General features: G+C 51.9%; 1 protein-coding gene across 1 annotated transcript in view; it reads left to right on the top strand.

Annotated features, from left to right (window-relative positions):
* LDLR (low density lipoprotein receptor) overlaps positions 1 to 23802 on the top strand; it is a 31549-nt gene that overhangs the window by 5775 nt on the left and 1972 nt on the right. The window contains exons 2-17 of the mRNA XM_027050516.2: positions 1568 to 1690; positions 2139 to 2261; positions 3791 to 4177; positions 7835 to 7957; positions 9408 to 9530; positions 10778 to 10897; positions 11346 to 11471; positions 13450 to 13621; positions 13713 to 13931; positions 16484 to 16602; positions 16812 to 16951; positions 18981 to 19122; positions 19234 to 19386; positions 19637 to 19819; positions 22204 to 22281; positions 23292 to 23449. Coding sequence (XP_026906317.1) covers positions 1568 to 1690; positions 2139 to 2261; positions 3791 to 4177; positions 7835 to 7957; positions 9408 to 9530; positions 10778 to 10897; positions 11346 to 11471; positions 13450 to 13621; positions 13713 to 13931; positions 16484 to 16602; positions 16812 to 16951; positions 18981 to 19122; positions 19234 to 19386; positions 19637 to 19819; positions 22204 to 22281; positions 23292 to 23449 — 2489 coding nt within the window. The remainder of the gene's footprint in view (positions 1 to 1567; positions 1691 to 2138; positions 2262 to 3790; positions 4178 to 7834; positions 7958 to 9407; positions 9531 to 10777; positions 10898 to 11345; positions 11472 to 13449; positions 13622 to 13712; positions 13932 to 16483; positions 16603 to 16811; positions 16952 to 18980; positions 19123 to 19233; positions 19387 to 19636; positions 19820 to 22203; positions 22282 to 23291; positions 23450 to 23802) is intronic.

The raw sequence follows: 23802 nt of genomic DNA, 5'->3' as shown, positions 1-23802 counted from the left end.
TCGTGACCTGAGCCGAAGTCGGCTACTCAACCAACTGAGCCACCCAGGCACCCCTGACTTGAGATTTTAAATCTAAGTAGGATACCATCATGAATAAGATTTATTTATTTAAAAAAAATTTTAATGTTTATTTAAAGAGACAGAGTGTGAGTTGGGGAGGGGCAGAAAGAGAGGGAAGCACAGAATCCAGAGCAGGCTCCAGGCTCTGCGCTGTCAGTAGGGGCTCAAAGCTGTAAACCGCAAGATCATGACCTGAGCCGAACTTGGACGCTTGACTGACTGAGCCTCCCAGGTGCCCCTATTTATGTATGTATGTATGTATGTAGCTAGCTAGCTAGCTAGCTAGCTAGCTTGAGAGGGGGATTGAGGGGCAATGGGAGAGAGAGAAAAAAATCCCAAGCAGGCTCCACACTCCCTGTGTAGCCCTGTCCCACAAACGTGGGATCATAACCCGAGCTGAAATCAGGAATCAGATACTCAGCCGACTAAGCCACCCAGGCACCCCAATTATTATTATTATTTTTTAAGTAGGCTTCACCCCTAGCATGGGAACCTGACTCAGGGCTTCAAACTCACAACCCTGAGAGCAAGACCTGAGCTGAGGGGCGCGTGGGTGGCTCCATTGGTTAAGCATCTGACTCTTGGTTTTGGCCCAAGTCATGATCTCACAGTTTGTGTTTGAGTCCCACTGTGGGCTCTGAGCTAACAGCTCGGAACCTGCTTGAGATTCTTTGTCTCTCTCCCTCTCTCTCTCTCTGTCCGTCCCCCGCTTGTGTGTGAGCACACAACTGCTCTCTCTCTCAAAATAGAGACAGAGAAAGAGAAAGAAAGAAAAGAAAAAAGACAAAGACCTGAGTTGAGATTAAGAGTCTTGATAGTTTGAAAACCTCTTAGTGACATAAATTTGGATCCTTACTCTCAAAGGAATGTGAAGATTTAAAGTTACAAGTAGACCAAGGAAACTGGTAGTTACCCCACCTCTATCTGTATTGAAGTAGATTAAAAGACATTCTAGGGGCACCTGGGTGGCTCAGATGGTCGGCTCAGGTCATGATCTCCTGGTTCATGAATCAAGCCTGGCATCGGGCTCTGTGCTGACCGTGCGGAGCCTGCTTGGGATTCTCTGTCTGCTCCCCCCACCCAAAAAAATAAATAAACTAATGATTTCTCAGAATTTTGTCTCTTTTTATTTCCTCCCTACCTACTAGAGAAGGCCCCTCATTTTTCCTTCAGCTTGATGATTTAATAGTGTCCATTTTCTTCATTACTGTTTCCAGCACAGGTTTGTAATATGCTTTATTCATGTGCAAGGGAGGATTTTTTCCCCCTACCTTAATGGACCCATACCATCATGTCAAGTTTTACACGTTGTTGGCAGGCCACTCTTCTAGATCTATTCTTTGCATCCTCCACTATACTTTTGGTTTATGAAATTTGTTGTGTGTGTTCTGTTTCCTGGGAAGGATCCGATTCATTCTTCAGCTGGCAGGAAATAGACGCACACAGGTGACGTCGTCAGTTTCTGGTTCTGGCACTGAATGGTCCTTTCTCTCCCCTTCTGTCTCAGTGGCGGAGAAATGTGGGAGAAACGAGTTCCAGTGCCAAGATGGAAAGTGCATCTCCTACAAGTGGGTTTGTGACGGGAGCGCCGAGTGCCTGGATGCCTCCGATGAGTCCCAGGAGACCTGCAGTGAGTCCCCTTTGCGAGTAACATGCTTCCTGCCCTTTTTGATGACAGTGGGTGACAGATGAGGTGGAAATCAGTCCGCAGATTGATGTGTTCGACCATGAATTGGGACTTGGGAGAAGAGTTATTTCTAGAACTTAACTTTAACAACTTAAAAAAAAAAAAAAAGTGAAATTTACATGAGATAAAATTAACCATTTTAAACTGACTAGTTCAGTAGTATTGATACAGTCATAATGCTATACAACCACCACCTCTGTCTCCTTCCAAACCTTTCCATCACTTCACGTCTGATTTTTTTAACAAGCTCCGTGAGATACCCTTCATTTTGACCCAGAAAGGTGGGCGTGGCACCCTCCTTTTGAAAACTGTTTTTCCTCTGCCAAGCGGGGGCTGGAGAGGCAGACCGGGCTTCCCTTAGAGTGAAGGCTCGATCCCGTTTCTCCCACAGTGTCTGTCACCTGCAAGCCGGGGGACTTCAGCTGTGGGGGCCGTGTCAACCGCTGCATCCCTGAGTTCTGGAGATGTGACGGCCAGGTGGACTGCGAGAATGGCTCAGACGAGCAAGGCTGTCGTAAGTGTGTTCCCTCCCCTGCCCGCCCCTACCCCTCTGACCTAACCGGAGCTGCGGATAGGCTGCTCTTCACCTGGCTCTGTCTCTTGGGGTCTCATGCCAACGCCCCTCACACTACGAACCCCGCCTTGCCCAAGGGGCATTGCAGCGGATAGCGATGGCATCACGTCGACGGTCATCCGCACACACAGCGAGGCTGTCTTGCCCGGTGTCTCTCCCAACCACATGGCACACGCTCTGGTGAGTCGCCGTGACCACCACCAGCCACGCTGGGAGGCTGAGTGCACAGTAGGTCCTGCCTGGCTGAGACCTGATCACCCAGCTAACCATTGACAACGAAGAAAACAAGCTTCACCAAGTTGAGGGTTCTGCCAAGAAACAAGGGAGGAGCGCACTTTGGAGAGCTGGGTGTCTGTCCTGACTCTTTCATGTTAGTTGGTTAGTTTTTAAACTATCATTTTGGGGCGCCTGGGGGGCTCAGTCGGTCAAGTGTCCGACTTCAGCTAGGTCATGATCTCACAGTCCGTGAGTTTGAGTCCCGAGTCAAGCTCTGCACTGACAGCTCAGAACCTGGAGCCTGCTTCACATTCTGTGTCTCCCTCTCTCTCTGCCCTTCCCGTTTGCCCTCTGTCTCTCTCTCAAAAGTAAAAACATAAAAAAAATTTTTGAAAAAAAAAACTGTATTGTTTCTTGTTTTAGATGTATTTGTTTATTTTGAGAGAGAGAGAGAGAGAACAAGCAGGGGAGGAGCAGAGAGAGAGGAAGAGAGACAGAATCCCAAGCAGGCTCCACACTATTAAGTGTGGAGCTGGATGCGGGGCTCATCTCTTGATCCCCTGAGATCATGACCTGAGCCGAAATCAAGAGTCAGGTGCCTAATTGACTGAGCCACCCAGGCACCCCTTTGTTTTTATTTTTTAATGGAGCAAGGTTCCATTAAATAACAAAGATAATGTCAGATCTTCAAGTTCAGAAAATGTAAAAATCCAGGATATTAAAAAAAAAACAAAAAACAGCACATGAGTGTTCACATACATTTACTTTTTTTAAAAGATTTTATTTTTAGGGTGCCTGGATGGCTCAGTAGGTCAAGTGTCCGACTTGGACTCAGGTCATGATCTCACCGTTGGGTTCCTGAGTTTCAGCCCCCCCCCCCCCCCCCCCGGCCTGGGGCTCTGCTGACAGCTCAGAGCCTGGAGCCTGCTCTGTGTCTCCCAGTCTCTCTGCCCCTTCCCCACTCGTGCTCTGTCTCTCTCAAACATTAAAAATAATTTTTTTTTAATAATCTCTACACCTAGGGTGGGGCTCGAACTTACAGCCCTGAGATCCAGAGTCACAGGCTCCACCTACTGAGCCAGCCAAGCGTCCCCACATACACTTACTTTAGAAATGCATGTCTAACCCTAGTCAGTGTCCACCGTGATGGGACTGGGGTTCGGTGTCCTCATCTGTGGAATGGGCTGCTACTGAGGAGGAGAGGCTCTCTGGTGACCCCGTTGTCTTTTCCCATCCCCCTCCTTCCCCTGCAGTGCCCAAGACGTGTGCCCAGGATGAGTTCCGCTGCCAGGACGGGAAGTGCATCTCCCTGGAGTTCGTCTGTGATTCGGACCGCGACTGCTTAGACGGGTCCGATGAGGCGTCCTGCCCCATGCCCACCTGCAGCCCCGCCCACTTCCAGTGCAACAACTCCGCCTGCATCCCCGAGCTGTGGGCGTGTGACGGCGACCCGGACTGCAAGGATGGCTCAGATGAGTGGCCGCAGCGCTGCGGGGGCCGCAACATGTCGGCCCCACAAGGGGATGACCACCCCTGCTCAGCGCTGGAGTTTCACTGCCACAGTGGCGAGTGCATCCACTCGAGCTGGCGCTGTGACGGCGGCCCTGACTGCAAGGACAAGTCTGACGAGGAGAACTGTGGTAGGGGCGCCATCGGGGGTGGGTCCTCTGACCTGTCCCTGTGCCCCCCCCCCCGGTGTGGGACGGGTGGGCCTTTTGGTGGTTAAACAGTTTCAGATCACACAGCAAGAAAGTCCATCTCGTTTCGTGTTTCTTCCAGTGTTACTGATCACCTGGAGAAGAGAGCATCCCTAAAAGGAGGCTTTTTTTTTTTTTTAATTTTTTAAGTTTATTTATTCATTTTGCAAGGGGTGGGGGAGGGGCAGAGAGAAAGCAGGTGAGAGAGAATCCCGAGCAAGCAACAAACACATGGCTTGAACTCACACACCACGAGGTTGTGACCTAAGCAGAGATCAAGGGTCAGACGTTTAACCAACTGAGTGAGCCCCCCAGGACCCCCAGGAGACTCTGTCTTTAACACTTACACAATAAGCTCTTTTTCCTACAAGGGAGCAAGCTGCATGTTGCAGTATTATTGTGGTCCAGAAAGGATTCTGGGCTCCAGGCCTGGCTGGTGACCCCCAAGCTTTGTGACCCTTGGCTAGGGACCCAACCTCACTGCATTGTGTTCTCCTCCCCAGTAGAATGGGGCAAAGGCCTTGGACTTTGCAGGTTTCAGTTGGAGTCCAGTGCGTCCCAATAGAACTTTCTGTGGTGGTGGAGACGTCCCACGTCTGTGCTGACCAGAGCAGTCCTTGCCTCCCAATGGAGCTTGTGTGACCAGAGAGTGGAGTTTTTTGTTTTATTTCACTTTAATGAATTGACAGTTAAGTTGCCACACGTGGTGAGTGGCTCCCGTGTTGGAGACGGGGCAGATGAAAGGTGTGTGGCCCAGGCCCAGGCCCTGTGTCCGTGCTTCCTTGTCGTAAAACTAGCGATGTAGAGCTCCTGTGAATCTAGACCAGGGTTTCATGTTCCTGTTTCTTTGGTATCTTTGCCCAGGTGCGCTCTCCCTAGTGGTAATCTCTGGGGAGATGTAATTAGACTTTTAAAAAGTTGCTTGAAAAAAATCTTAAATTATTTTAAAGTTTATTGATTTATTTTGAGAGAGAGAGAGTGGGAGGGGGGCAGAATGAGAGGGAAAGAGAGAATCCCAAGCAGGTTCCTCACTGTCAGCACAGAGTTCGACACAGGGCTCGATCTCATGACCCGTGAAATCATGACCTGAGCAGAAACCAAGGGTAGGATGCTTAACCGAATGAGCCACCCAGGTGCCCGTATTTATTTATTTATTAATTTGTTTACTTAATTATTTTTTTAATTTACATCCAAGTTAGTTAGCATATAGTGCAATAATGATTTCAGGAGTAGATTCTAGTGATTGATCCCCTAAGTATAGCACCCAGTGCTCATCCCAACAAGTGTCCTCCTTAATGCCTCTTACCCATTTAGCCCATCCCCCCACGCAAACCCCTCCAGCATCCCTCAGTTTGTTCTCTGTATTTAAGAGTCTCCTATTTATTTTTTTAAGTAACCTCTGCACCCAACGTAGAGCCCAAATTCATGACCCCAAGATCAAGAGTCACATGCTGGTCTGACTGAGCCCTCCAGGCACCGCTAAATGGCACGTTCTTATTTATTTTTTATTTACTTATTTTTTGAATGTTTATTTTTGAGAGAGAGCTGGAGCACGAGTGGGGGAAGGGCAGAGAGAGCGAGCAAGAGAGAGACAGAGAATGAATCCCAAGCAGGCCCCATGCTGACAGCGCAGAGCCCAACACAGGACTTGATCTCATGAACTGTGAAATCATGACCTGAGCTGAATGAAATCGGGAGTTGGACGCTTACCGGACTGAACCACCCAGGCTACCCGAAAAGTCACATTTAAAAATAATGGATGACTTTGTACATGATCTGTACTAAAATTTTTTTTTTTTAATGTTTGTTTATTTGTGAGAGAGACGGCATGTGAGCAGAGAGGGGGCATGAGATGGAGACAGAGAATCCAAAGCAGGCTCAGTGCTATCGGCACAGAGCCCATTTTAGGCATCGAACCGTGGACCTTTGAGATCATGACCTGAGCTGAAGTTGGATGGTTAACTGACTGAGCCACCCAGGCGCCCCCATACTAAAACTTAACACAAACTAACTTAATTCTCATAACTTGTGAGCAGGCTTCCCCCACTCTTTACAGACGGGGAAACTGAGGCCCAGAAAGGCTGAGTAACCAGTGCCTTGGTCCCTTGCAGAAACGAAAAATTTGTCTTTTTCCCCACATGTCTTGTAAACTCTGGAGCTGTTTCACAGTGATGGGCCGTGTTGTACTTGGTGATGCTGATAGCATCGGTCATAATTTGTCCTGCCTCTGTTCCCGATTGGGAACATGCCATTGCTTTTCTGCTGAGAGTGGCCTGTTGGCTCTTCCAGCATTGTAATAAATTACGTGTCCTTGGGGCGCCTGGCTGGCTCAGTTGGTAGAGTGTGGGACTCTTGATCTCGGGTTGTGAGTTCGAGCCCCACGTTGGGTGTAGAGACTACTTAAAAATAAAATTGGAAAAAAACAGTTATGTGTTCTGAATAAACGAGTATGTGGAAAGAGTGGAGAGGACTCCCAGAAAACTCACTGGTTGCATTAGGGTGCTCCCCACCCCGCTTTCCTATTTTCCAAACGTTGCTCTGTGACTTTGGTAATAATTTTCCGGGATTCTTCTTCATTGAGGCGAACAGTACTTGCCGCCATGAAAGAAGCTTTAAAACTACATTGGCAGGGGCACCTGGGGGGCTCAGTTAGTTAAGCGTCCAACTCTTTTTTTTTTTAATTTTTTTTTTTAACGTTTTATTTATTTTTGAGACAGAGAGACACAGAGCATGAACGGGGGAGGGGCAGAGAGAGAGGGAGACACAGAATCGGAAGCAGGCTCCAGGCTCTGAGCCATCAGCCCAGAGCCCGATGCGGGGCTCGAACTCACGAACCGTGAGATCATGACCTGAGCTGAAGTCGGACACCCAACCGACTGAGCCACCCAGGGGCCCCAAGCGTCCAACTCTTGATCTTGGCTCAGGTCACGATCTCACAGGTTTGTGCGTTTGAGCCTCGCATCGGGCTCCATGCTGACAGCATGGAACCTGCTAGGGATTCTCTCTCTTTTCTCTCTCTCTGGCCCTCCCCTGCTTGCTTGTGCTCTCTTTCTCAAAATAAATAAATGAACTTTAAAAAAATTAAATAAACATTTATAAATAAATAAATCTACATTGCCTAAAATTTTGAATATGAAGACTGGTGTTCCTGGGGTGAGAAGCAGGTAAAATGAGGCACTGTCTCCTGCTCATGGAGGTCGTAGAGTGTGTTTTTTCACCGCTAATGTCTTTCCTGTTACAGGCTGTCTCTGATGCCCAAGGCAGCCAGGAAATTGCTGTTTTAAAGGTGGTAGTTGAGGGGCGCCCGGGGGGGGCTCAGTCAGTTAAGCGACCGACTTCGGCTCAGGTCATGACCTCGCAGTTTGTGAGTTCGAGCCCCGCATCGGGCTCTGTGCTGACCGCTCAGAGCCTGGAGCCTGCTTTGGATTCTGTGTCTCCCTCTCTCTCTGACCCTCCCCCACTCACACTCTGTCTCTGTCTCTGTCTCTCTCTCGAGAATAAACATTAAAAAAAAAATTAAGACAAAACAATAAAGGTGGTAGTTTATTTTGTCTTCGGGGTTCCCTTGAGAAAAACCAACATGTGCCCTGTCTTTCCCAGCTGTCGCCACGTGCCGACCTGATGAGTTCCAGTGCTCGGATGGGACCTGTATCCATGGCAGCCGGCAGTGCGACCGGGAGTATGACTGTAAGGACATGAGCGACGAGCTTGGCTGCATCAATGGTGAGCTCCTCTCGGGTCAGCCCTGCGTGCGCTGTGCGTCCTTGGGCAACTTACTCAACCCCCCTGAACTTCACTTCCATTTACCTGAAAACATGTAGGTTATGAAATCACCTCCTTCAGGACTGAGATTTAACGAGGTCAAAGTGTGCAGAGCTCTTGTCTTTGAGCTCAGGGGTAACACGGTACGGTTCAATGTTAAGCACTTTCCTGAGCTTACGGTGGAGGGATTCCCCTCCCGGGAATGAAAACAGTGAAACTCGCACCTGTAATCAGAGATGGGCTCAGGATCACGCAGAGCAGCACTGGCCTAACAGCAAAATGCTAGAAGCAACCCAGGTGTTCATCAGCAGAGTTAATTTAAAGAATTGTTTTAAACTGTGGTGAGACACGTGTAACACAAGGATACTAGTGGGCTTATTTTGTTGTTGTTCTTAATTTTTTTTTAATGTTTATTTATTTATTTTTGAGAGAGAGACAGAGCATGAGCAGGGGAGGAGCAGAGAGAGAGGGAGACACAGAATCCGAAGCAGGCTCCAGGCTCCGAGCTGTCAGCACAGAGCCCGACGCGGGGCTCAAACTCACAAACCGTGAGATCATGACCTGAGCTGAAGCTGGACGCTCAACCGACTGAGCCACCCAGGCACCCCTTGTTTTTTTTTTTTTTTTTAAGGGCATGCACACGCACAAGCAGGGGAGGGGCAGACAGAAGGAGAGACAGAATCCCAAGCAGGCTCTGCGCCATCAGTGCAGAGCCTGATGCAGGGCTTGAACTCACGAACCGTGAGGTCATGACCTGAGCCAAAACCAAGAGTCGGATACTTAACCGACTCCGCCACCCAGGCGCCCCAATGAACAATATTTTAAAAACAGTATCCTTGTGGGGCGCCTGGGTGGCGGAGTCAGTTAAGTGTCCAACTCTTGATCTAAAGTCTTGATGGAGAAAAAAATATTTTTAATTATAGTACTTAGAGACTGAAACAAACTTTTGTGAACAAGAAGTTAAATTCTGATAATGGACTTTTTAAAAATTGTGTTAGGGGTGCTTGGGTGGCTCGCGTGTACGACTTCAGCTCAGGTCATGAGCTCATGGTTCGTGAGTTCGAGCCCCGCATTGAGTTCCCTACTGTCAGTGTGGAGTCCGCTTTGGAGTTTTGGATCCTCTGTCACCCTCTCCCTTTGTCCCTCCCCCAATTGCGCGCACACGTGTGCGCGCTCTGTCTCTGTCTCTCTCAAACTAGCTAACTGAATAAAAATTGTAGTCACCTGCGTATAACAAATTTTGCCTTCGTCACCATTTTTAACGGTTTATTTCTGTGACACTGATTGCATCATGTTTTATTTATGAATACATTTACATATAATCTCGTATAAATGAGCTATCATGTTAATAAAGAGTAGTAAGCGGGCTCTTGCAGCTCAGAAGCACCTGACTCCCTTCTCTGGCTCTTAGTGACGCTGTGCGAGGGGCCCAACAAGTTCAAGTGCCACAGCGGCGAATGCATCACCCTGGACAAAGTGTGCAACTCGGTCCGGGACTGTCGGGACTGGTCGGACGAGCCTCTGAAGGAGTGCGGTGAGCCAAGGGATGCAGGTAGCTCTTGAACTTGTGGGGAGCTGGAGTGGGACTCAGACATGGATACTTTGGGGCTGCAAGGCTCCTGCCCAGCTGTGCCCGTGAGTGCTTTAGCTCCGGGGCGACACGGACATGGGGGTCCTTGGGGATAAGGGGCTTTGTTTCCAAGCCTGTGGTCACATCTGTAGGATGGGACAGTGATGGTTCACATACCCTGCTGGGGGGTGGCTGACGGGATGCTTGTAAAGTTTCAGCAGTGCTCCGTGAACCATAACTATGTAAATATTTTGGACTTTACCAGCTGTAAGGTCTGTCACAGCTATTTAACGGGGTGTTATAGCAAGAAAACGGCATACGGATGTACACGCATGCGCACGTGAATGCGTGTGGCCGTGCTCCAAGAAAACCTTATTATGGACACTGATGTTTGGATTTCACAGACCTTTTATGTGGCACAAAATGCTGGTTTTCTTTGGATTCTTATTTTTCTTTTCAACCATTTAAAAACCGTAAAACACTGTCCTTAGCTTTCGGGCAAGAACAGATGGTGGGTTGGCTTTGGCTGAAGCCCTGTGAAAAGCGCCAGGTCATGGATGCCGGACCTTAAGCGCCCTGAGTCCGGTCCAGCACTGTTGGGCAAGTGATTTAGCCTCGCCTGGGCCTCAGTTTCCCCAACTGTAGTTGAGCTATCTATAGGGCTGTTGGGAGTTTGTATATGCAACTGTGGAACACAGTTTTTATTTTTTTATCATCAAGAACATTTTGAAATGTGGTTGACAAAAAAATAACGCTCAGATTTACCTTCTTAACCAGTTTTAGGGGTAACGTTCAGCAGTGTTAGTACATTCGCGTGGTCCTACAGCCCTCACCACCATCCATCTTGAGAACTTCCTCATCTTCCCAAACTGGGCCTCTGTGCCCGTGAAACACTGACTCCCCGCCCCCTCCCCCAACCCCTACCCCCCCCCCCCCATCTACTTCCTGTCTCTGACTTTGACTCCACTAAGGACCTTCTAGGAGTGAATCCTCCAGTATCTGTCCATCTGTGCCTGGTGTATTTCACTCAGTGGAATGTCCTCCAGGTTCATCCGTGGCATTGCACGTGACAGTGGTTATTTTAAGACCTTTTAGGGGACTTGGTAGTTCACTGGCCTCCACGTCATTGTGGTGATTACGATAAGGCTGATGAGATAGCGCAGGGAGGCTGATGACCTGAGCGTGACCGGTCTGTGTCCCTCCTGTTGCAGAGACCAACGAGTGTCTGGACAACAGGGGCGGCTGCTCCCACATCTGCAACGACCTCAAGATCGGCTATGAGTGCTTGTGCCCCGAGGGCTTCCAGCTGGTGGACCAGCAAAGATGTGAAGGTGATTCCCGAGCCACCTCGGCCCTTTCCCCTTGTGTGGTGGCCCAACCCTCTGTGCCTCAGTTTCCCCGTCTGTTAAGTGGGCACGAAAGCGGTCCTGACCTCACAGGCCTGTAGGGAGGATTTGATGAGGTGCCAAATGCACGGGCCATTCTAGCACAGGCTTGGCCCCTGAGGAGCACCCTGTCCTTGCCTTTGGGGATTAATAATTAAGAAAGAAATCTCGGCTGACGCAGCCTTTGCTCTGCTTGGCTGCACCCCTGAGGTGAACGGGGAGGTCAGGGTCACTGCTGGAGATGACACTTGGCTATTTCAGTGTGTTCGTTTCTGAACCTGATGGTCACCAAGACCCCGCCACTGGGAGGGATGGCTTTCGCTGGGAGCCCTCACTCCCATCAGCACCCCATGAGGAAGAAGCCCCAAACCCCTTTCTGTGTCCCGGCTTGCAGATATCGATGAGTGTCAGGATCCCGACGTGTGCAGCCAGCTCTGCGTGAACCTCGAGGGCAGCTACAAGTGCGAGTGCGAGGCGGGTTTCCAGCTGGACCCCCTCACCAAGGCCTGCAAGGCTGTGGGTGAGCCAGGGGCGGGGGCGGGGACGGCGCCGGGAGCAGATGCGGTGGCAGGTTTCATCATGTGAACTTTGCATACACTCCAAAGACCCAGGCAGACCGTGTGCCCTCTGGCAGAGGGATGAGCGGCCCAGTTAGGAACTTGCTGGGAGGCTGCCCGCACATGTCCAGCTTCTCTGGGGACACAGGTCAATTGCACAGGGAATGGTTTGCGGCCCCCAGCCCGACCAATGGCTTTAGGGGACAAGAGGTGAAAAGCAATGGCCCTATGAAGGGCCCGCTCCCCCTCCAGCTGTTTTGGGAGGTCTTTTTGTTTTTTGTTTTTCTTAGAGCTAGAGCATGAGTGGTAGGAGGGGGAGAGGGAGAGAGAGAGAGAGAGAGAGAGAGAGAGAAAAGGAATTTTAAGCAGGCTCCACGCTCCGTGCAGAGCCAGACATGGGGCTCAATCCCACAACCCTGGGATCATGACCTGAGCCGAAACCAAGAGTTGGATGCTCAACCGACTGAGCCACCCACGCACCCCTTGCTGAAATATTTTAGATCGCCTTCCGTTTCCTCAAGGATCTGTTTTAACCTTGAAGTTTTTCTCCCCTGTTGTCATCCCTTTGTGACTGTTCCTTGGGCTCCCTCTGTCACACCCCTGTGCGTTTCCTGGTTCTGGAGAAAACTGGGAACAGAGATCATAAAACCCTCTAGGATTTGAGATACTACTTTCGTTCCAACCTGTAGGGCCAGTGTCTATACAGATCCTTCCCAGGGGTAGGCGTGGTGTTGTGGGGAGGGGTCCTGAGTGAGGTCCGTTGTTCCCGTGGTCAGCTCATTGGTGAATGTCAGTGTCATGGTTACAGCACAGCCACCAGAGTCGGGACAACGTGGGTTTGAGTCCCAGCTCTGCCGTTTACTAGTTGGTGTGACCTTGGGCTGGTCCCCTCCCCTCTGAGCTCCGATCCCCTTCTGTATAAAGGGACTTTGACAACAGTCAAAGACAACAGATCAGTGAGGGAAAACGTGATATGAACAGCACTGAGCAGAATTTACTGCCCTAAGGAATCCCTGTGGACACATTAACTTATCATTTCTTCATATTTATGTTCCAAAATGTAAAATGCTGGGGACCCAGTGTTTTATTTATTTTTTAAAGTTTATTTATTTTGGGAGAAAAGGACAGAGTGCATGAGCAGGGGAGGGGCAGAGAGAGAGAGAGAGAGAGAGAGAGAGAGAGAATCCCAAGCAGGCTCCAGGCCCTGCACTGTCAGCACAGAGCCAGATGCGGGTCTCGAACTCACACACTTTGAGATCGTGACCTGAGCCAAAGTCAGATGCTTAACTGACTGAGTCACCCAGATGTGGGACCCAGTGTTTTAAAATGTAGGTTTTGTTATCATTCGAGCATGGTGAGGCCAGCAGATCAGGAGACGACCCCACTGGAAAGATTGGTTGTTACAGTTCCCAAGAGGAGGGGGCGTGGCAGCCCCAGGGGCCATACAGGGAAGCGCCAGGTTGCTCCGAGGGAGAGTGAGGGGCACACGTGGGCTGGAGCCTCTTGTAGTTTCCTCGGGCATGAGGTGAGGCAGGGTGAGCAGGCTCACGACTGGCTGGACGGGAGAATCCCAGCAGGCTCTGGGGCCGGGGCGCTGCTCGTGCTGTCTGGTGTCTGTCCCAGGGTGACCTGGGCAGGCGGGTGGATAGTGGCCCAGAGTGCGAGAGCCCAGTAGAGGGGGTGGCAGGTATGGGCTGGCTCGTTTGCACTGGAGGCGGGTTGTGAACAGTCCCTAGGAGCTGGCTGGCCCTGGGAGGGGCTGTCCGTTCTGCTCTGCAAGGCCCAGGATGTCAGGGCCTCAGAACCACATGGTTAATACACTAGGGGGGCCTTTTCCGCCCCATCCTGGGTGTCTTCTCTGGTTCAGTCAGACCCCAAAGGGTGACAAGCGGGAATCAGGGGGTCCTTCTGCTCCCCTGAGCGTCCTTCCTGTGTTCCCAGGCACTATCGCCTACCTGTTTTTCACCAACCGCCACGAGGTGAGGAAGATGACCCTGGACCGCAGCGAATACACCAGCCTCATCCCAAACTTGAAGAACGTGGTCGCCCTGGACACCGAGGTGGCCAGCAACAGAATATACTGGTCCGACCTGTCCCAAAGGAAGATCTACAGGTGAGCCTTGGAGCCACACCCAGCGCTCAACTCCCGGTGGCGCGGGGGCCCCTCTCACTGACGCTCTCCTTCCCCTGCTCCTCCCCCTCAGCGCCCAAATCGACGGCTTCTCCTCCTATGACACCATCGTCAGCGAGGACCTCCAGGCCCCCGATGGGCTGGCGGTGGACTGGATCCACAGCAACATATACTGGACAGACTCCATCCTGGGCACCGTCTCCGTGGCCGACACCAAGGGTGTGAAGAGAAAGACGCTCTTCAAGGAGAAAGGCTCTAAGCCACGTGCCATTGTGGTGGATCCCGTTCACGGGTGGGTGCTGCTAAAGCCGAGGGCCACGGAAGGAACGGAGAACACGGGCGGGGTTCAAGAACTGGTTAGGGCTCCAACCGGGGAAGGCGTGTGCCCGAGCTGGACTGTCCCCCAGCCACAGCGGCTCCTGCTCTCAGGAAAAAGCAGGACCTGAACAGTCGCCCTTCCCCCACCCACCCTTTGGGAGCCAGGGGCTGATCCCTCTTGAGGTTCGCTGTGGTCACCGAGATGGGAGCAGGCCCTGGAAAGCTGTGCCCTCAGGACGAGAGCCCCAAAACCAGAAGTTAGAATATGGATTTTTTTAAAGTTTATTTATTTACTTTGAGAGAGATGGTGTGAGCAGGAGAGGAGTGGAGAGAGAATCCCAAGCAGGCTCCATGCTGTCAGCACAGAGCCTGATGCAGGGGCTCAAACTCACAAGATCATGAGATCAAGACCTGAGCCGAAACCGAGTCAGACCCTTAACCGACTGAGCCACCCGGGCGCCCCAAAGTAGGGATGTTTAAAATGGTATTCAAAATTAGTACTTAATTAAATCCCAATTTGGGATTTTATGGCCGAGTATCCTGTGCCTGGACAGGAAAGGTCAGAACAGTCAGCCCTGATGGTAGTTTTGGGGAGGACATCACAGGGAGTGAAGGTCGCCACGCCTCGGAGCCCCCAGGAGGGTGTTTGCAGGGCCCGCGGCTGACTCAGCAGCTCCGGGGCCCACTTGGGGGGTACCCGTGTCCCCGCCCCGTGTACTGCGCCTGTTAGACCACACCTGCTGGGTGTGGAATTGCACAATTCTGGAAGGGCAGCCTGGCGGCAACAATCAGAGGAAAGGGGAACTCGGGAGAGAAGCACGAATCAGGTGGGCTAGAGCTGGGGTGCAGGTAGGCCTGGGTCCCCATTGAACAAAACATTTGTTTTCGTTTGGCAGAGGCCCACTCGGTTGAGTGACTTTATTCCCGCAGCTTTCAGAAAGAGAGAGACTCCCGGAGAAAACCACTTAGATACAAGTCGTGGTGCGTGCGTGCGTGCGTGTGTGTGTGCGCGTGTGCCGTCTGCTCTTGTGTTTCTTTCCCCCCACAAATAGCCACACGTGATCACACAGTGTTCATCTGGCTTTTTCGTTTGGCGTATGGGGTTCATTCCCTGTTGGCTTGTTGAGCCACGGTTTCCTTGTACCCAGTGTGTGGAAATTTAGTTATTTTTCCCCCTTACCTCACACAAAGGCTGCAGATACCTTTGAATACCTTTGAATGTGAGTCACTGCAGTTTACCTGCAGGACTGTAGATTCTAGATTCTTCATTCCGGAAGTTGGATTACTAGCTCCGGGGGTACGGGCGTGGATAGAGCAGCAAATTGTTGTTCAGCACCTGGATTGTGAAACCGACCTTCCGTCCAGAAGGGCACCCGAAGACTCCTTTCCCTCACTGTCGGCAGCAGGTTTTCACTCTTGCCAGTCATTATGGGGAGACTGCTGGTACATTTGTCTACTTGTGAGTTCGAGCATCTCTTCAGAGGCTCAAAAGCCATCGGAGATCCGCTTCTAAGTGTAGATGGGAAAGCAGCGAACGCAGGCATGTGAGCAGGGATTTGTAGCCCCACGTTCACAGCTGCCAGGGTGTGGGCCCCCCCAGTGGACGAAGGAGAAACTAGATGTGGTCCGTCCACCCAATGGCATTTTACTCAGTCTCAAAAAGGAAGTAAATTCTGGCACCAGGGACGAACCTTGGGGACATTATGCTAAGTGCAAGAAGCCAGACACAAAAGGACACATATTACAGGATTCTACTTCCAGGGGGTCCCTAGAGGAGTCCCATTCATAGAGTCAGAAAGCCGAGTGGTGAGTGCAGGGGGCTGGGGGAGGTGAAGGAAGAGGCGGCATTTAATGGGGTCAGAGTTTCAGCTTGGGAAAATGGGAAAGTTCCGGGGATGGCTGCATGGCGGTCTATGTGTACTTAATGCCACTGACTGGATACTTAAAAACGATCAAGATGGTTTGGGGCGCCTGGGTGGCTCAGTCAGATGAGTGTCCGACTTCGGCTCAGGTCATGATCTCACGGTTCATGGGTTCGAGCCCCGTGTCGGGCTCTGGGCTGATGGCTCAGAGCCTGGAGCCTGTTTCGGATTCTGTGTCTCCCTCTCTCTCTGCCACTCCCCCACTCATGCTCTGTCTCTCTCTGCCTCTCAAAAACAAACATAATAAATAAATAACAAGATGGTTTATGTGGCGTATATTTTGCCACAATTAAAAAAATCGTTTTAAAGCAAAAAAAAAAATTATAAAATTAAAAATGTATAAAAGCCTTCAGAAAGGCTGAAGGGTATACATTACGGGTCCTGGTCCTGACGTTGGAATCAAAGTCTCCCTTTGTTCTTGAAGGTTCTAAATCCTGCCAGGTCTCCCCATGTTGCAGGCACTAGGGTAGCAGAAGAACCAGTCCAAGGTCTCCTTGGGGGGCTTCTTACAATTCCTGGCCTCCTGCTCCAGATGGAGGCTGCTCTTCGGGGCACGCCGGGCGCCTCCCCCACTGACCTTCTGTTCATGCTACTCTCCCACCAGCTTCATGTACTGGACGGATTGGGGAACCCCCGCCGAGATCAAGAAGGGGGGTCTGAACGGCGTCGATGTTTACTCGCTAGTGACGGAGGACATCCAGTGGCCCAATGGCATCACCCTGGGTATGTCCTTGGGACCGTGGTCCCTGGGGTCCACACGGCCCCGGAATGGGGTTGTCACTCATACATGGTGGTGGGTTGTTGGGGCTACTTTTCTGGGCACATCTCCGCCGGGTCCTTGGGGGTGCTCCTTCCTGCGGGGAGTGGAGTGGCCAGGCCCGGGCCCCTTGGGCGTCGGCGTGTGACCTCTCCTTGTCCACTGTGGGTTCTAGATCTTTCTGGTGGCCGCCTCTACTGGGTTGACTCCAAGCTCCACTCCATCTCGAGCATTGATGTCAACGGGGGGAACCGGAAGACCGTTTTGGAGGATGAGAAAAAGCTGGCACACCCCTTCTCCTTGGCCATCTTTGAGGTGGGGGCTGGAAGCAAGTGGTTGCTCCTTGGGCGCCTGAGGGGATTCACATCCAAGTCCCGGTTACTGAGCACGACTGACATAGGAGGCATAAGCGCTCAGGCTAATGGGTCAGCCCACATTGTCTAGTTCATCCAAGCCAGGACTAACTTAGAAGATTGTCTGTGGCTGTAAAAAGGTCTTAGATCTGGAGTTATTTCTATTTTCTTCTCATCAAAAGAGTCAAAGAGTTGTTGCTTGGTTTTTTGGGGGGTTTTTTTATGTTAATTTTTTCTTTGAGACAGAGATCACAAATGGGGGAGGGACAGAAAGAGAGGTTGAGAGAGAGAATCTCGAGCAAGCTCCATGCTGTCAGCACAGAGCCTGACGCAGGGCTAGATCCCACAAACCATGAGATCGTGACCCGAGCCGAAATCAACAGTCAGACGCTTAACTGAGTCACCCAGGGGCCCCCACGTTGCTTTTTTTTCTTTTCTTTCTTTTTTTTTTTTCTTAAGTAAACTCTACCCCTAGTGCGGGGCTCGAACTCAAGACTCTGAGATCAAGAGTCACACACTCTCCCAACAGAGCCCTCCGAGCACGCCCTCTCCGAAAGAGTCTTAGAGTAGGAATTCTCACTTGGAGGCCATCTTGCCGCCCAGGGGACATTTGGCACTTTCTGAAGACTTTTGTTGTTGCACTTGAGGGGGGGTTACTAGTTCCTAGTGGATAGAGGCTGGTGACCACCCTTCAAAGAGAAGAGGGGACCAGCCAAAGTGGGTTGTCTGGCCCAAGTAGCGCCACAGCAGAGAACGGCTCTGAGGAAATGTTGCTATATTCGTACACCCGTGTTCAAGCAGCAGGATTCACAACAGCCCAGAGGTGGAAGCGACCTGGGTGTCCCGTCAGAGCTGATCTGCTAAACAAGATGGGTATCTATACACTGGAATGTGGTTCAGCCTGAAAAAGGAAGGAAATTCTAACACATGCTCCAACACGGACGAGCCTTGAGGGAACTAAGCCAGACACAAAAGGACAGAAGGACAGATGCTGTAGAATTCCATTTTTTTTTTTTTTAACTTTTTAAAGTGCTCATGCGGGCGAGCAAAGGAGGGGCAGAGAGAGAGGGAGATGGAATCCCAAGCAGGCTCGAACCTCAGATGTGGGGCTGGAACTCGAACCATGAGATCATGACCTAAACTGAAATCAAGAGTCGGATGCTTAACCAACTGAGCCACCCACGCGCCCCTGTAGAATTCCACTTACATGAGGTCCCTAGAGGAGTCCCATCCATAGAGACAGGAAGTAGATGGGGGGGGGGGAGGGGGGGGAGTCAGTATTTCATGGGGACAGAGTCTCAGTTTGGGAAGATGAGAAAGTTTGGGGCATGGGTGGTGGGGAGGGCTGCACAACCATGTGAATGTATTTCATGCTACTGAACACACTGAAAAAGGGTTAAGATGGTCAGTTTTGTGTGTATTTTATACATTTAAACTTTTTGAGTTTTTAAAAATGTTTTTATTTATTTTTGAGAGAGACAGAGTAAGCAGGGGAGGGGCAGAGCGAGAGGGAGACACAGAATCTGATACAGGCTCCAGGCTCTGAGCTGTCAGCAGACAAACTGTGAGACCGTGACCTGGGCTGAAGCCGTCGGACCCCCAAGCCGACTGAGCCACCCAGGCGCCCCACAATTAGAACTTTTTTATTTTGTAAAAAAATGTTTTAATGTTTATTTTTGAAAGGGGGGGGTGCAGACAAAGCATGAGCAGGGGAGGGGCAGAGAGAGAGAGGGAGACCCAGAATCCGAAGCAGGCTCCAGGCTCCGAGCGGTCAGCACAGAGCCCGACGCGGGGCTCGAACTCACGGACCATGAGATCACGACCTGAGCCGAAGTCAGACGCTCAACCGACTGAGCCACGCAGGCGCCCCGAAACTTTTTTTGAAGAAAAACTAAACGAGGCTAGTGCCACCTAGTGCTGTTTCTTCCCGGAGATTCGTGTGCCCTCTGCCCATGGTTAATGGGATCTGCCATCTCTTCATGCCCGTATAGGATAAAGTATTTTGGACGGACGTCATCAACGAAGCCATTTTCAGTGCCAACCGCCTCACCGGCTCAGACATTAATCTGCTAGCAGAAAACCTGTTGTCCCCGGAGGACATTGTCCTTTTTCACAACCTCACACAGCCAAGAGGTAAAGACGGGGTGACTGCCTCCCCCCTCCGCTTCCCTGCTGTTATTTCTGGAACTTTCCAGAATTTTCTAATCTTGTTCTCACCCTGACTCCCTGCCTCTTCCGCCTCAGGGGTGAACTGGTGTGAGAGGACGGCCCTCCGCAACGGTGGCTGCCAGTACCTGTGTCTCCCGGCCCCACAGATCAACCCCCACTCACCCAAGTTCACCTGTGCCTGCCCGGATGGCATGCTGCTGGCCAAGGACATGAGGAGCTGCCTCATAGGTAGGGGCATCAGCCTGGGCACGAGTCCTGCTTCCACCACCCTTGTGTCTGTAACACTCGTGAATCTCCCGTTTGGAGTACAACCAATGATGGAATAACAACACCGTTACTAGCGGGTTTCAATTTTCACTACATTGATTTTATTTCTTTGTGGCCAACGGCACGCACTTCCTCTCCGTGGTCACGAGCAGCACAGTTATCAGAGGGGCACTTGGGCCGCGGGGCACTCAGGAGATGTTTCTTCTTTCAGAGCCCGAACCTGTCGTGACCCCCCGGGCGACCTCCACGGTCACGGTCAGGCCAACGGTGCGCTCCACAGCTGTGAGGACGACAGTGCGCCCCCCAACCGCGGGGCCAAAGCACACAGCTGGCCCGTGGTCCGTGGCCAGCCCTGAGTTCACCACGCCTGAGACGGTGACAGTGTCCCACCAAGGTAGACGTCGGGACTACCCTGGGCCCTGATTTAACAGCTCGGGCATCTCGATGGGCCAAGGGAATCTTGATGAAGGGATGGAGTGGGCTTACCTTTCACCCCTGCACTTTCTGACCTGGCCTGTGCCTCGCGGAAGCCTCCGTTCCCCTCTCTGTTAAATGGGGCTGATAACAGTGCCCGCCAACCCCCCCTAAGGCATGTGAAGGCTTTGGGTGCGTGGTGGTGGCTTATCCCAGAGTCCTCCAGGCACAGGGACCTGAAACATTGAGGCCCCTTTGATGACCTGTTTTCAGGCACTTGCCCAACAGGGCCAGGGTGAGGCGGTGAGGCACTTCCTTGGGCACCATCTGAGGGCGTACCAAAAGCCCAGCACTTAAATAATATTTTACATTTTTTTTTTTTTTAGTATTTTTTTACTGTTTATTTTCAAGAGAGCGAGCGCACTCGTGACAGCACGAGCAGGGGAGTGGCAGAGAGAGAGGGAGACACAAAATTGGAAGCAGGCTCCAGGTTCTGAGCTGTCAGTACAGAACCCGATGCAGGGCTTGAACCTGCGAACTGTGAGATTATGACCTGAGCCAAAATCAGATGCTTAACCTACTGGGCCACCCAGGTGCCTCTTTAATGTTTATTTTTGGGAGAGAGAGAGAGAATGAGCAGGGGAGGGGCAGAGAGAGGGAGAGACAGAGGATCCAAAGCAGGCTCTGAGCTGACAACAGAGGGCCCAATGGGGGGCTCGAACCCACAAACCGTGAGATCCTGACCTGAGCCAAAATCAGATGCTTAACCGACTGAGCCACCCAGGTGCCCAACTACATTAAAAAAAAAAAAAAAAAAAAAATCACCAAACTATGGGCCAAACACTTGGTTTTATAAATATAGTTTGATCAGAGCCAGGGTCTCAAAGAGGCAAGTGTAGAGTCAGATCCTGTCTTCCTAAAAATGTGATCCTTTGTCATGGGATCTTGGCCTTAATTTTTATTAAACAAAACCCAAAAAACACCACACAATCAAGTAATCAAGGATTACTTGATTACTAAAGTCTTTTTGGTGGGAGACGGGGGAGGCTCTAAGTTTTTGCTTGTGGGTAGGGCCTCGCTGTCCTCACCCTACCAGTCTCAAGGTCAGAGCTGGGCTCTCAGTGAAATCAGTGGAAGACTTGCCATTCATCTCTTTGGCCACCAGAGGGCCCCTGTCCTGGAGTTTGATCAGCTAGAAAATGGAGCCCCTAGACTTTTTTTTTGGCCAGAAAAAAAAGGGGTGCATCAGCAAGTTTCAGACATTTTCCCCCACTCAGAGTAGCTAAAGCCCCTGTGCAACCATAAAGAAGGTAAAGCAGGGACTGCTGTGGTCAAGGGAGGCCGGGAAACCTTTTTGCTTGGGGGTGCCCCTGCTTGAAAACCCATTTCACAAACAGGCCTGTCTAGGGCGTCTCGATTTTGGTGAATGAGTCCTTTTAAGGGGAAAAACTTCTCAAAGATCTTGCTGCTGCCTTATTTATTTATTTATTTATTTTAATGTTTATTTATTTACTTTGAGGGAGGGGGAGGTGCAAAGAGAGGAGGAGAGAGAATCCCAGGCAGGCTCTGTGCTCAGTCTCATGAACCATGAGGCCATGACCTGAGCCGAGATCAAGAGTCGGATGCTTAACCGACTGAGCCACCCGGGCACCCCACCTTAAGTTATTTTTGTTAAAAGTTTTCTTAAATCTGAGCCGATGTCAAAGTAGAAATTCCATGCACCCAGGTGGGGTTGACTTTAACTGGTGACCTACGTACATGTGACCCAGGTGTGGCCTTTCAGTCTTCCCAGCCTGTTTGCCTGCTTGAAGGACTTTAAACTTTGATTTGCACGGGGCCCTTACAGGGCTCAGGTGCACATTCATGGTTGCGTAACGAGGTCTCCCCCAATATTTATTAACTGGGGATAGCTGAGACAGGACTAGGGCGCTTCGGCGCGATCCAAGCCAGGCATTGGGGTTGCTGCACGGTATGGAGTCACGTGGTGGCCGCTGCCCCACCCAGACCGGTCTCATTTCCATCAAATGCAGACCCAGGGTGAAAAATTCCACCAGCAACCTCACCAACTGTTGAGAACGTACCTGCAGGCTTTTGCCTCCCAGACCGTTGGCCCCTTTCCCAGAGCCTCGTAACGCTTGGCTGAAGGGCCCTCTTAAATCTGCTCCATAACCGTGTCTGCTAATGAATAAGGCCCCAGCGTGGTGCCTCCCAAACCCGGGAGTCCCTCCAAGTCGCTTTGAGCTTTTAAGGACGCCGAGCAGCACCAGGCGTTTTTCTCGCGCGTGTTGGCGGCCGCACACCTGCCGCGTTTTCCGTGGCCCTCGCTGTGGATCCGAGCCTCACTTTCTCCCCTCTCCCGAGCAGCCCTGGGCGACGCTGCCAGCAGAGGAGACGAGGAGAGACCGAGGAGCGTGGGGGCCCTGTATGTCATCCTCCCCATCGGTAAGCCCATCGGGCCTGCCCCACTTCCCTGCTCCCCGCCAGAGGACCGCCCTGCCCAGCCAGCCGGTCCGGTCCACCTCCCCCCCGCCCATGTGCCCTGTTCATCACTGCGGCCCCCTTTGTAGCTCCATTCACTCAACAAATCCGGTCGAGTGCCTGCTGTAAGGCTGCTTCTGGGCCGTGGGGCCGCAGCTGTCCCTGCCGCTGGGTCAGCTGCGAGAAAGGGGCTGCAGGGAAGGCCTCCCACCACCGGAGGGGCGCCTCCTGGCAAACGGTGCTCTTGTAGGGGGAGTTTGGGGGGTTCTACACCCTCCCATCCCTGTCCATCGTAACTCCGTTAGCATCACACCTGATTGTCCTTTTCTAAGGAAATCCTTCCGAGGTGTCCCTTCCCCACCCCCAGCCCACTCACAGGACCTGCACTTTAGTGCCCAGTGGCCGTCCGGCTCTGAGTTGACAGGTGGCAGTGGGACCCTTGCCTCCCGAACAAGGCCCCCACCCTGTGTCCTCCCAGCAGAGCCTGAAGCTGTCCCACGCCCTGGGCAGTGGCCAGGTTTTGTTTTTGTTCTTGTTTTTTTTACAAACCTGGCTGGGTGAGCCCTTGGTTGTCCCCTGGATCTGGGAGGGGCAGGGTGCACCACCCAGGGGTCCCCTCATAAACGAGGCAGAGAGCACCCAGATGGAGCAGAGAATGAGTTTGGCCGTGTCCATAGAGAACAGTCCCATTTCTGAAAGAGCCCCATGACTCAGAAGCACCTGGAAGAATCGACTGCGGTCGGGTATTTCCGGGGCGAGCCAGTCACAGCGGGCTTCGAGTTAGAGATTGGTCATGTGTATGGATAGGTTCCCCACCCCCACCCCCCCGACCCCGCAGTGGACAAGTATGGCTTGAAATTGGAACAAAAAAAGCCCTATAGAAGTCCGAAGCCAGGAGTCTGCAGGCGGCATCACTTGGGGACGTAGGGCTCTGGGGCCACCTGCTGACGGGGCTGGGCCACCTCGCCCTGCAGTGCTGCTCATCCTCCTGGGCTTCGGGACCTTCCTTCTCTGGAAGAACTGGCGGCTGAAAAGCATCAACAGCATCAACTTTGACAACCCCGTGTACCAGAAGACCACGGAGGACGAGGTCCACATCTGCTGCAGCCAGGACGGCTACACCTACCCTTCGGTGGGTGCCCTGCGCCGCCCCGGAGGCCCCCTTCCTCCCTGCAAGGCTGTGAGGTCCTCCGGGATGCTCCAGTGGTGGGGGACGGGATCGGGAGAGGAAAGAAAACAGGAAAGCCAGTGGGGGCTGGGAGGGAGGGAGGGAGTGCGATTTTAGATAAGGAGGCGAGGGCAGGTCTCCCTGTGCAGGGACAGCCCTCGAGCAGGCTGGTGTGCCTGAGGAACGCAGAGGTGGCCGGAGCGGGGGCTTGGGGGCTGTCGAGGGAGGAGCCGAGTGACAGGGACCATGGCAGACGGAGCAGGGCCTCGTGGGCCATGGGGAGGATTCTGGCTTTGCTCTTAGAAGGTAGGAGCCAC

This window comes from Acinonyx jubatus, chromosome A2 (assembly GCF_027475565.1).
Source record: "Acinonyx jubatus isolate Ajub_Pintada_27869175 chromosome A2, VMU_Ajub_asm_v1.0, whole genome shotgun sequence".
Taxonomy (NCBI): domain Eukaryota; kingdom Metazoa; phylum Chordata; class Mammalia; order Carnivora; family Felidae; genus Acinonyx; species Acinonyx jubatus.
This window is presented reverse-complemented; position numbering and strand designations above follow the sequence as displayed.